This window comes from Asparagus officinalis, chromosome 1 (genome assembly GCF_001876935.1).
Source record: "Asparagus officinalis chromosome 1, Aspof.V1, whole genome shotgun sequence".
Lineage (NCBI taxonomy): Eukaryota > Viridiplantae > Streptophyta > Magnoliopsida > Asparagales > Asparagaceae > Asparagus > Asparagus officinalis.
The window spans coordinates 13170579-13183892 of record NC_033794.1 but is presented as its reverse complement, the minus strand read 5'-3'; the positions used below and the strand labels follow the sequence as shown (position 1 = coordinate 13183892).

The following is a 13314-nucleotide window of genomic DNA, read 5'->3' as shown; positions in this document are numbered from 1 at the left end:
TTATTTGTTCAAGGAAGATCGGAAGGAAGGGACTTTGGAGGTAACAAGTATAAGTCGAAATACAGGAATCTGACCTGCAAGAAGAAAGGGCACATTAAGACTGATTGTTATAGAATGAAGAATAAGAATAAACAAGAAGAGTGTGAAAAAAAATCAAAGGAGGACTCTGCTGAAGTTGGTATTGCTGAAGATGTGATTTTGTTGGTTACCGATGATAAAAACAGGAGCATAGATGATTGGATTTTAGATTTGGATTGTTCCTAACATATGTGTCCTAATCGGGACTGGTTCACCACTTATGAAGCTATTGATGGTGGAGTTATTCTCATGGGGAATAACGCCTCATATAAGACTATTGGGATAGGCACAATTCAGATTAAGGTGCATGATAGAGTCATCAGGACTTTGACTAATGTTAGGCATGTTCCAGATTTAAGAAAGAATCTCATCTCTTTGGGCACCCTTGATCATCTTGGGTGCAATTTTTTAGGTGAATGTGGAGCTTTTAAGGTTACAAAAGGCTCTCTTGTGGTTATGAAAGAAAAGAAGATCGACATGTTTGAAGACAATGTTTTGATGAGGATTGGTTTATAGGATGCAGGTTTGAAGACTCTGTAACCTTTTATAGACTCTCTAACCTTTTATATATCTGTTGGTCAACAATGGGGGCTGCCACACTTGTTGAAAATGGGTGCAGACACACTTGTTGACAAAGGAGCCGCCGGAGCCGCAGTTGTTGATAAATGAGGTGGCCGAAATTGTTGACAAGAGGGGTGGTCGAAGGGGATGAAGCCTATAAATCCCCTCCCCTCTTCCTTCGTTCAATCTATCTGAGCTTAGGAGATCTATCAGAGCTTGAGAAATCCATCAGAGCTAAGATCAGTTAGGAAGAGTGATTAAGTGAGCAATTAGAGTTTGGGCAATTTTGTGAGAGAGATTGAGAGTTGAGGAAAAATCAATAGTGATTTGTTGTTTGTGAGATTATTGAGTGATTGTAATCTCTATTTGTACTCCCTCTCTCTATTAGTGGGATCTATCCCCTCCTTGCCCCGTGGACGTAGGCACATTGCCGAACCACGTAAATTTGGTGTCTTGCCTGCTGTGGTACTTGTTTTGATCTCGTTTGTGTTAATTACGGTTCCGCTGCGCACAACAAGTGGTATCAGAGCTCCGGGTTGGCTTGGGGTTCAATTTGGAGGATTGGAGGAGAAAGCTAGGGTTTTTATAAGGGATTTTATCTTCCAAGGAGTGGTGGAGAAATCAATTGGAGGATTCGGTGTGGATTCTCATTTGGAGGTACAAACCCTAATTTTGCTCTTTTTCAATTCAAGTTATAGTTGTGTAATTTGGAGATTAGATTGAAAATGACCGAATCGAGTACATCGGGATCGTCCTTGACTAAGGCGATACAAGGGTTGAGCATTAATAATACAAAAATTGATGTTCAAAAATTTGATGGCAAGATAAATTTTGGTTTGTGGAGGTGTCAAGTGATAGATGCATTAGATGCCCAAAATTTAGAGGAGACTCTTGAATTACTAGAGAAACCTGATGATATGGAGGATAAGGTTTGGAAGAAAATAAATAGTAGAGCATGTGGGGTTATTAGATCATGTTTGACGCCGGATTTGATTTATGATGTAATGAATGAAACATCGGCGAAACGATTGTGGGAAACACTCAATGATAAGTATTTGACGAAAAGCATTGAGAATAGACTTCATTTAAAGAAGAGGTTTTACCAATTTAAAATGAAGAGGGGAGTTTCAATTAGAGAACATGTTAATAATTTCACAAAATTGCTATCGGATATGGCCAATGTGGATATCATGGTAGAGGATGAAGATAAAGCGATGTTGTTATTATGTTCATTACCAGAGGATGATTATAGTACCTTTGTCCTTACAATGATTAATGGTAGAACCACTATCAGTTATAAGGAGGTGACCACATCATTGGTTAATTATGAGTTGAGAAAGAGTGATAGTGAACCCTCCGAGAAGGCATCAGGAGATGCATTGGCAGTGAGAGGCCGTAGTGCAAACCGTCGTCAGTTTAATCGCTCAAAATCAAAGCATAGAGGTGGCCATAAGAGTGTTGGTAGGAATCAATGTGCTTTTTGCAAAGAAGATGGACATTGGAAGAATGAATGCCCAAAGTTGAAGGATAGAGCCGGAAAGAATAAGGGAAAAGTTGTACAAACTTCAGAGGTGAATGTTGCCAAAGCTAGTGGTGACAATTCAGATTCGGATTCTTCGGGCTACTCATGCTCTGCATTACCGTCAGTGTGTTATGCCGACTCTACGGAGTGGATGATGGATTCGGGTGCTACATACCACATTTGCCCTAGAAAGGATTGGTTCTCTAGCTTTAAGGAGTTAGAAAGAGAGGATGTCGTGCTCATGGGTAATGATCATGTATGTCCTATTGGTGGTATTGGAACAGTTCGGATCAGGATGTGTGACGGGGTGACTAGGGAGCTGAAGGAAGTGAGGTTTGTTCCTCAGTTGACGAAGAACATCATTTCTCTTGGAACTTTAGAGGCAGCAGATTATAGGGTGATCTTGGAGAATGCAACTCTGAAGGTCACAAAGGGGTCCATGGTGGTGATGAGAGGTGTTAGGGAAAACTACCTTTACTACTTGAAGGGCAAGACATTAACAAGGGGTCTGGCAGCTTCAATTATCACAGAGGAGGATACTACCAGCTTATGGCATATGAGATTAGGACACACTGGTGATAAGTCCCTGCAGTCATTGGCAAAACAGGGACTGCTGAAGGGTGCAAAGACCTGCAAGATGGAGCTGTGTGAACACTGCATACTTGGGAAGAAGACGAAGGTGAAGTTCGGCACTGCAATTCACAACACCCAAGGTATATTAGATTATGTTCATACTGATGTTTGGGGTCCTTCCAAGAACACATCTCTTGGTGGGGCCAATTACTTTATCACTTTCATTGATGATTATTCCAGAAGGAATTGGGTATACCCTATGAAGCATAAATATGAGGTTCTGGGTATATTTGTGGAGTGGAAGAAGAAAGTAGAACTACAGACAGGTAGAAAGGTGAAGGTACTCCGTTCAGATAATGGTGGTGAGTACAAAAGTTATACATTTCTACAGTTTTGCCGGGATCACGGTATTAGACGACACTTCACAGTTAAGGAGACACCGCAACAAAACGGGGTGGCTGAGAGATTGAACCGTACCTTGCTGGAGAAGGTGCGTTGTATGCTCTCACAGAGTGGATTGGCTAGATCTTTTTGGACCGAGGCGTTGGTTTATGCGAGCCATCTCGTAAATAGATTGTCGTGCACTGCGATACATGGGAAGACTCCTATGGAGGTATGGTCTGATTCTGTAACTAGTGATTATGATTTAATTCGGATTTTTGGGTGTCCAACTTACTATCATGTGAATGATGGGAAATTGAATCCGAGGGCAAGGAAAGCAGTCTTTGTGGGCTTTAGAGATGGAGTCAAAGGCTTCAAGTTGTGGGATCCACAAGACAAGAAGATGATCATTAGCAGAGATGTCACTTTTGATGAGGCGCACATGATGAAGCCTCAAGTCCCTCAGATGATCATTAGCAGAGATGTCACTTTTGATGAGGCGCACATGATGAAGCCTCAAGTCCCTCAGCAGGTGCAGGAAGGCCAGACTAGCGGGATATCGCAGGAGGTGGAGGATGATGTGACCCCACACACTTCAGATGACATTGTATCCATTAAGGCTCCTACAGAGATGACACTAGGAGGAGACGTGATGACAAATGGGCAGATGGAGGATACAGTGGAGGTTGGGACTCAGGAACAGGATCATGTTCAGGAGTCCATTGCAGCTAATAGACCAAGAAGAATCATTCGTCGGCCAGCTAGATATGATGATGTGATGATTGCATATGCTTTATCAGTAGAGGTCGTTGATGATTTGGTTCCTTCTACATATAAGGAAGCAGAGTCAAGCTCTGATTCAATCAGGTGGAGGGAAGGTATGGAGGAGGAGATGCACTCTCTTCAGAAGAATCACACTTGGGAACTTGCAAAGCTACCGAAGGGTAAGAAGGATATTGGATGCAAATGGGTATATGCAAAGAAAGAAGGATCTTCTAATGGAGACATTCGGTACAAAGCCAGATTGGTGGCCAAAGGATATGCCCAGCTTGAGGGCATAGATTACAACGAAGTATTCTCACCGGTCGTGAAGCATTCGTCGATAAGGATACTATTAGCATTGGTGGCACAGCTGGATTTAGATTTGGTCCAGATGGATGTGAAGACAACCTTTCTACATGGAGACTTAGAAGAGGAGATCTATATGACACAACCGATGGGATTCAAAGCTACAGGAAAGGATGATTTGGTATGCAAACTGAAGAAGTCTCTTTATGGATTGAAGCAATCACCGCGATAATGGTACAAGAGATTCGACAGTTTTATGATTGGCCAAGGGTACACGAGTAGCCCATATGACCCGTGTGTTTATATGCACAAGCTACAGAACGGTGAGTATATTTATTTGTTGTTATATGTTGATGATATGCTCATTGCTTCCAGGAATACTTCAGCTATTAGAAAGTTGAAAAAGGAGTTGTCATCTGAATTTGAGATGAAGGATCTTGGAGAAGCAAAGAAGATATTGGGTATGGAGATTGAGCGAGACAGAGTGAAAGGGAGGTTGAAGCTAACTCAGAGGAGCTACTTACAGAAGATGCTGAAGAAATTCAGCTTTGATAGTAATGCTAAGGCGGTGAGTACTCCATTAGCTCCTCACTTTAAACTTTAAGCTAAGATATCACCTATTTCAGTTGAGGATCGTGACTATATGTCCAAAGTTCCATATGCCAATGCTGTGGGTAGCTTGATGTATGCAATGGTGTGTACAAGGCCAGATTTGTCACAGGCCGTCAGCATGGTGTCTAGGTACATGCATGACCCCGGGAAAGGTCATTGGGAGGCCAAAAAGATTGGGCAGGATTGTGTTGGATACGTGGATTCTGATTATGCTGGGGATCTTGACAAACGCCGGTCTACTACAGGATATGTGTTTACATTAGCAGGAGCACCGGTGTGTTGGAGGTGTACACTTCAGTCTACAGTGGCTCTCTCCACTACGGAGGCAGAGTATATGACATTGACTGAAGCTGTGAAGGAGGCTTTGTGGTTGCAGAGATTATTGGAAGACTTGGGGATTGCACAAGATATCATCAGGGTAAATTGTGATAGCATGTCAGCTATCTATTTAGCAAAGAACCAGGTATATCATGCACGAACAAAGCACATTGATGTCAGATTTCACTTTGTTCGAGACGTCTTGGATGATGGAGATGTTAGATTGGAGAAGATCCACATGAAGGACAATCCGGCAGATATATTGACCAAAGTTGTTACATGAGTAAAATTTGGTCATTGTTTGGAGTTATTGAACATTCTTCGTTGTTAAGGGCCTTTGGAGGTCATTTGGTGAACTACGTGAGGCTTGATTCCTTGGGCAAGAGGATACGTAGGCAGTCATTTTATGATGCAGCCAGTTTGGTGAGTTGATACCGACGTTTGGAGAGTGGTCACATTCTCATTTGGGTCTCGACTTGTTGTGGATTGAGTCCGTTGTTGTGATTTTGTTTTACTTCGTACTGGACGCAACAAGTGAGACATTTTGGTTTGGTTGGTGTCGGCTCAATTTTGGAAGAAACCTCGCCGAGGTGGAGATTGTTGGTCAACAATGGGGGCTGCCACACTTGTTGAAAATGGGTGCAGACACACTTGTTGACAAAGGAGTCGCTGGAGCCGCAGTTGTTGATAAATGAGGTGGCCGAAATTGTTGACAAGAGGGGTGGTCGAAGGGGATGAAGCCTATAAATCCCCTCCCCTCTTCCTTCGTTCAATCTATCTGAGCTTAGGAGATCTATCAGAGCTTGAGAAATCCATCAGAGCTAAGATCAGTTAGGAAGAGTGATTAAGTGAGCAATTAGAGTTTGGGCAATTTTGTGAGAGAGATTGAGAGTTGAGGAAAAATCAAGAGTGATTTGTTGTTTGTGAGATTATTGAGTGATTGTAATCTCTATTTGTACTCCCTCTCTCTATTAGTGGGATCTATCCCCTCCTTGCCCCGTGGACGTAGGCACATTGCCGAACCACGTAAATTTGGTGTCTTGCCTGCTGTGGTACTTGTTTTGATCTCGTTTGTGTTAATTACGGTTCCGCTGCGCACAACAATATCTTGTTTGGTTTATAGGATGCAGGTTTGAAGACAATGGCTGGTACTCCCTTGTATAATGTAGGAGTCCTGTGATTATTAAATTGGTATAATATCCAAAGGGGCTGGAAAAAAATTAGGAAGGATATATTTCAGTCCTTTTGTATTTCGATAATTAGTCCCTCAAACCTTTTATAATTTGAGATTAGTTTTCCCAAATCATTGAAATTGCAATTAGGTGTCCAAATCATAGAAGTTGTTCGAAATTAGTCCTCGAGCTAGCACTTATTTGAATTGGAGGGTATTCCTTCAACTTTCAACTAATATTCATGGTGAAGTGCCAGTTATAGTACCCTTCTAAACCAGTTTGCAATGAAAACTCATATTACAATTGAGATCATATTTCAATAGCGAAATCTAAACCAGTTTGAATAAATGCAACGAGAATTTGCAGCGTGGCGATTTGCACATGGTTTTGATATGAGCATGTACAGTTTTGTTGTATGAAGATGAAATCTTGATGCTACACTGCCCTTGATGATTCTTTCATGACCAATATTTTCCCCTCAGGTAAAATATTTTAACTCCGTCGCCCAACAACACATTGATTGAATTAGTGAAATGCTTGACCCTCCATAGGTTTCTTTTTTTTTTCTAACCTTTGAGTAATTTCTCTTAGTAGCTATCTGCATTACATCTTGAATGTACATAAAAATGTTTACTATTTTGAAGGGTTTTCTTCCTTTTTATCTCCATGATCAAACAACAGCCTAAAAGTTCTTTCTTATTTCCTTTTACGAAAACACAGCCTAAAAGCTAGGAACCTGCAACTTCACTCATGTCACTCTTTATTTAAACATTGCAAACACTTAGAAAACTTTTTAACTTTCCAACTCTCTGTCCCCTCTTTTCTCTCTTGACAAATCATCACTACTCCTATAAACCTCCATCCTTCTCTCTTAATTAACCATCCCTTGTCAGTTATAAGCCAACAATGAACAACAACCTTCACATTGCCAGGCTTCTAGAAACCCCCAAGAGCTCGCCGGAGCCGACAAAAGGCCGACTCTGCTTCTGGAAGCATCGACAGAGATCGCAGTGGGCCGTGTGCCTCCATGTCCACCGGATCCGCGGCCTACCTCTAATGACCAATGGCCAACTAATCACTGTAGGATGGAAATTTAAAGGGTCTAATAAAGAAGAGAAAACATCCCCAGCTGAGGTTTGTGAAGGCTCTGCATCCTTTGATGAGGTCTTGTTTTACCACTGCAGTAGAATTGAGGATCTCTGTTCGGTGCTGAAGGGGGTCATCGTGTCGGTTTCATTGGACTGCGATGTGTGTAGGTTTAAGATTGACTTGAGTGAGGCTATGTTGGCTGAGGATTTGAATGTTGAAAATGGAGGGAAGTTGGTGAGCTTCGATCTTGAGGGGATTGGCAATGGAGGGGTTTTGAGTTTGAGCGTGTATTCTACGATGTTAGAAGAAGAAGAAGAAGCTGGTAAAGATGACTCTGAGAATAATGGTAAGCATGTACTCGAACTCTATTTCTTTTTCTGGGTAAATTTTACAAAAACTACCATATTGAGATGCTTTGTGCCAAACGGCCAGCTTCCTTACTATGGTAAACTAGCATGGGCTTTTTTCCCAAACTACGACTGACGGCAATTAGGATAAATTGTCACGCATTTCGCACTTAGTCATATTTTGGACAGTCTTACTCTTATGCGGTTTTTATATCTTCTGTTCTACCTTCATGAATCGTGTCGGCTGATAGATATAATTAAGGATATTTTAGACGTACGTTTTTCTTCGGTTTCAGAAGTTCTTCACAATTTTCTCTAACGAAAATGTTTATGGTATTTTTCTAAGAAACTGCCAATTTTCCCACAATTCAATCCTCCTGACAGTCTTATTCGGTCTACAAAAATTTACAGAAGCAAGTAAGAAGATCAAGTGCTTCTCATGCCTCCCCAAGTTGAAAATGCTCAGAATCCGAAGGACTTCTTCATCCCGATCCCGACCAGGATTCATAACAATCAAGAACTCAACCAGCAGAAAACTTGATCATCCACAAGACAGCGAAGAAGAAGAAAGTGAAAGCTTCATAACAACCGAGAAGGAAACATTTCATCTCAGGCATCGACATCCTCCCTCTGACGACCTGAGGAACATCGACGGGGAAGAGTTTGAAGACCCAGAAGAGGAGAGGCCATGTCTGGAGAGGGAGATGAACAGCGTTGAGCAGTTCGATGCTGAGGAGGTTGAGGATGAGTTCCTTAGGATGTTGGAAGCGAAGCGCTGGAGAGCAGAGATGAGGGGAGTTGGTGGGGGTTTGGATTATAATTATGACTTGAGCTTGGATTTGAGTTTGGATTGTAATAACTTGAGCTTGGATTTGGATTCGTTGGTGAAGGAAGCAGAGGAGGAGATGAACAGAACAGTGGAAGCGTGGAAGAGCAAGACGAGGGAAAGTCAAGTTTGATATTGTTCTTTTTAGACATTCTAGCCGCGTCTCTCTTCGTCTCAGGGCATGTTTGGTTCATTACATGGTAACCATTTTTTTTTTGGTGGTTTTAAGAAAAAATTTGAAAACATCACGCGTAGGGTTTACTGTTTTATTATTTTTAGCCTATTTCTTCTCGAAACAACGGGACCGTTGCACTATTATCATCTAGACCCTCTTTCCCCATTTTTTTATTCCAACCAAACAGATAAAAAATAGGTGACTATTTTCTCAGGTGGCTGCGAACCAAGCAGCCACTTAACTTTTTTTTTACATTATATTAAAAATTTGGGTTACTTATGGATAAACCCCCCTTAGTATCACCTAATTACATATTGAACTCCTGTAGTTCTATTGTTAAATATAGATAGGGAAAATTTGCAAAATAGACCATTTTTATGAAATATATAGCGAAATAGACCACTTTGAAAAATAATTAGCAAAATAGATCTCTTTTGAAAAAAAGAGGTCGATTTTGAAAAACATGCTCAGAAAACATACGGGACTACTAGTCCCGTATGTTTAGAGCCAACTAATCACGGATTAGTGACTCAGAAAACATACGGGACTAGTAGTCCCGTATGTTTTCTGAGTAGAAAATTTTACTAATCCGTGATTAAAACATACGGGACTACTAGTCCCGTATGTTTTCTGAGCTGTTTTACAAAATAGACCTCTTTTTGGCCTGTTGGCCAAAAAGAGGTCTATTTTGCTAATTATTTAACAAAACGGTCTATTTTGCTAAATAATTAGCAAAAACGGTATATTTTGCAATATTTCCCATATAGATACATTGGTGAATTTTGTGACTCTTTTACCTCCATGATGGCTATTTGTGAAAAAAAAAACAATTTTCTCAAAAGGGACAAAGAAATTTGACTTAAGGGTCTATCTACAACGAACAGAACTACAAAGGGTTCATGTTCAATTGAGCAATAGTACAGGGATGTATTCTTAATTAACCCTTAAATGTTATAAAGTTTCGTGACTATTGAAATTATTATTGTTGGAGAATTTATTGCTTTCGTGTATGTATTTGTACGTGCATGTGTATTTCCATAGGTTAAATGAATATGAATATAAGATAGTCAAATGAGTCGGATGTATGGACTATCTTATTTGATTCATCTAAAAGACAAATATCAAAAACAAGAACGCCATTTTTAGTACATGGAAACTTTGTCTCCACTGTTTATTTGTTTCATCAAACATTATATATTTGGATTCTTCACTCTGATTAAATTCTATTCGGCCGCTACTTTTCCATAGGTCCTCTTTAAGAATTTGAATGCGACAGCACCAATGACCGCATTATCACCGCAAATCTCTCTCATATCCTCCTTCATGAACAAAATGCTTGGACATACACCGATGTCACAGCCCATCTTTCATTTTCTAAGGGAATAATATGCTAGCCGCCTAGGATGAGTGTGGTGGTTTTCTAGAAGATTAGAGGTTGCTCCTATTGTTGATGATAAAGTATGAACGAATCGATTGAGATAATTTGATCAAAGGGTCAAGTAAATGTATCAAGTAGAATAAATGATTAGATTATAGTTAAGAAAATAAGAGGATTAGAAGTAGATATGAAGAACTTGGTTGGAAAAAAAATTAAGAAATGTAATGATAGTTAGCTTGACAAAGAAAAGATGACTCGTAAGAGGACTGAATATAATACAAGAATTCGTATATTCGACTCCAAAAAATTGGCACAGATGCTTTCTTGATATTGTTGTTGATAGCATATTAGCATGTGTTTAAAAATGGGCTATTTGGTTATATACCCCATCAAATCTTTCATAATAGCACATTTACCCCTTAAATCTTCATAATTGTCAATATGCCACCCAAATCTTTTATAATTTTATATTTATCCTCCAAATTTTCATAAACTCCTCAAATCTTCCACAATCGCATATTTAACACCCCCCCCAACCCCAAACCCACTCTAAATCTTCGCAATTGCCAAAAAGAGAAAGATAAAGGGGTTGCAGCATTTAGGAAAGAGAGGACTATTTTGGCTAACTGGCTCACACACCATTAATTTAGCAAATTTGTTGCATTTTGAGGGTATAATAGCTCAAAATTGAAATTTTGGGGGATATATTGGCAAAAGAGATGATAAAAAGTACACATGAGTTATGGTACTTTTATACTGCTATATACAAAAATGTAGAAACTTTTCTTATAAATTACAAAGAGAAATTATGAGTTTCTATGGACCCACATACATGCGTCTATTGTAGCACACTTAGCATTTTTACTAGTGGCATTTATGACAATCTAGGGGTAGATATTCAATTATGGAAGATATTGAGGGGTAATACAACAATATGAAGATTAGGGATAAATACGCAATTATGGAAGATTCGAGGGGTATATGGCCGAATAACCTTTAAAAATACGCTTAAAAAATTCTAGGTGACTAACCCCCCTTATTGTATTAATTTTTGATAGGATTCGGATCCTCTCCACTACAAAAAAAAAAAAATAGTGGAGGGACCACTACATAATCACAGCCATTGATTATCTAGTTGATGGTTATGATTTTTTCTTTTAATGCAAATTAGGAATGAGTGCAATACACTGGGGTATGGTAAGTGTTAGATTTAGATTGTATCATAACCGCCTACTAAATAATCAATGCTTGAGATTAAAAGTAATGGTCTCTCCACTATAGCATTCTTGTAGGATCAACTACAACTGAATGATTGAAAATTTGAAATATTTTCACTTGTTTTAGAATTATTAACAGAATAAGATAATTCGCCTGCAAATTGTAAGGTCGAATGGAAAATCATAATAATAAAAGTATAATACAATTAGCAAACGGTCATGTTGAATCATGTTTCACTTTGTCAAAAATAATACACAACACTAAAAAAACGTGTGACATGAGTCATGACGTATTTCATAGAGGATTAAGAGCAACGAAACACATCAGCTTCAAGAATCAAGATCCATGTTTAAAGGTTTTTTTTTTTTTTTTTTTTGGTTTTGGGGGTGTTTAAAGGTTTTTTTTTTTTTTTTTTTGGTTTTGGGGGTGGGGTCCTCCTATTTATTAGTGGGAAAAGAACAGCGGAAATTTGACAAATAATTTTGCGTTCATCCGCTGTGAACCACATATCTGGGTCCCGCTGCACGTCAAAAAGAATAAAAAATTAACTATGGCTATTTGTATATATACTCGTTAAATTATGTGTATTTGCAGAATCACCCTCAAATCTCAACTTTGGAAAACATAAACCCCAAAACCCCTAGTTACCAACTTTGTTCAGTTCGGTGTCTAAAATTTTGATTTTTAAATTCTTTTCTTAAACTGATAATTTGGTATAGCTTTGTAAATACCGAAATCTAGGGGCTGTTTGGTTGCACACTTTTTGAGAAAACTTTTCTCAAAACATCTGACAATGGTAAATTTGTAATTAAAAGTTTTCCAGAGATTTCTGTAAATTGTGTTTGGTTCAACAAAAAATTTACAGAAATGTTTTCTATAAAATATCAAAACCTATCAAATTTTACAAAAAACAATTTCCTCTCAACATGAGAGGAAATCACCAGAAATCTAACACATACCATATTTAATTAAAAACCTACCAAATCTTGTTATTTTCTATAAAGTTATGAGTCATTTTCTTGTTTTGAACCAAACAAACAAAGTACAAAAAACAAGAAAATTGGTACTTTTTAATTTCTCAAAACTTTTCCTATATTTTTTTAAGAAATACAAGGAAATCATATTTTAAGTGGAAAGCATTTCCTATAATTTCTAGAAATTGAACCAAACACCCCCCCTAAAATAATTAAATGTCTTTCGCCTATATATACCTTAGCATCTATCCTATTTGTAGATATGCACGGCGAATCTTCAAATCTTAAACATTTGGCAATGAAGGTTATCTTGCATATACACCCCTCACATATTTTATATTTGCAAATTTACCCTCTAAATCTTTATATTTGTAAAATTATCCTTCAGTTCTCTCTTATGAGGTCTATCTACCCCTCAAATTAACTATGTTGGTCTCTAATAGGAAATGTCAAAAAAATTTATAATTTTCAGCATGTTTGTAACAATTTCCTGTTTGGAAACTAAAATTGTTTAAGTGGGCACGTAGAAAAACTCAGTGTGAGTTGCAATAATCAAGATTTGGGAGATAGTAAAAATGAGAAAAGTATTCCTAATGTGACGTCTTAGATTCAATCCAAGAAAATACCTTCAAAACTACATGCATCAAGTGATTACAATATTAACGATTCTACGACAATACAATTTAAAAGTAATTAAAAATATGTTAGAAGTATTGAAATATCACGATTTTTATTTAAAATATATTTTGAGATATTTAAACCATGATGAATGGAATGGATAATCCATTAAAATAGTCTAATTCATGCATCAAGAGGTGTTTCGGAACACTTTTTCAAATAAAATACTTAGAATTTGAGGGGTATATATGCAAAACCTCTTTAAACTCCAACCTATAGAACAAACCAGAAATATATTGAGCTTTGCTACAGAGACCTAAAATACGGGACCAATAGGGGGGACATGTGAGGTGTCCCCCTCCTATTGGATAATGAGTTGGCCATCATTAATGATGGCCAACTCA

The 13314-nt window shown here is 38.5% G+C and overlaps 1 protein-coding gene across 1 annotated transcript; it reads left to right on the top strand.

Annotated features, from left to right (window-relative positions):
• On the top strand, positions 7191-8745 carry LOC109835621. The gene is made up of 2 exons (XM_020403592.1): positions 7191-7720; positions 8133-8745. The coding sequence occupies exons 1-2, from the start codon at positions 7192-7194 to the stop codon at positions 8678-8680; spliced, it is 1077 nt and encodes a 358-aa protein (XP_020259181.1). The 5' UTR covers position 7191; the 3' UTR covers positions 8681-8745.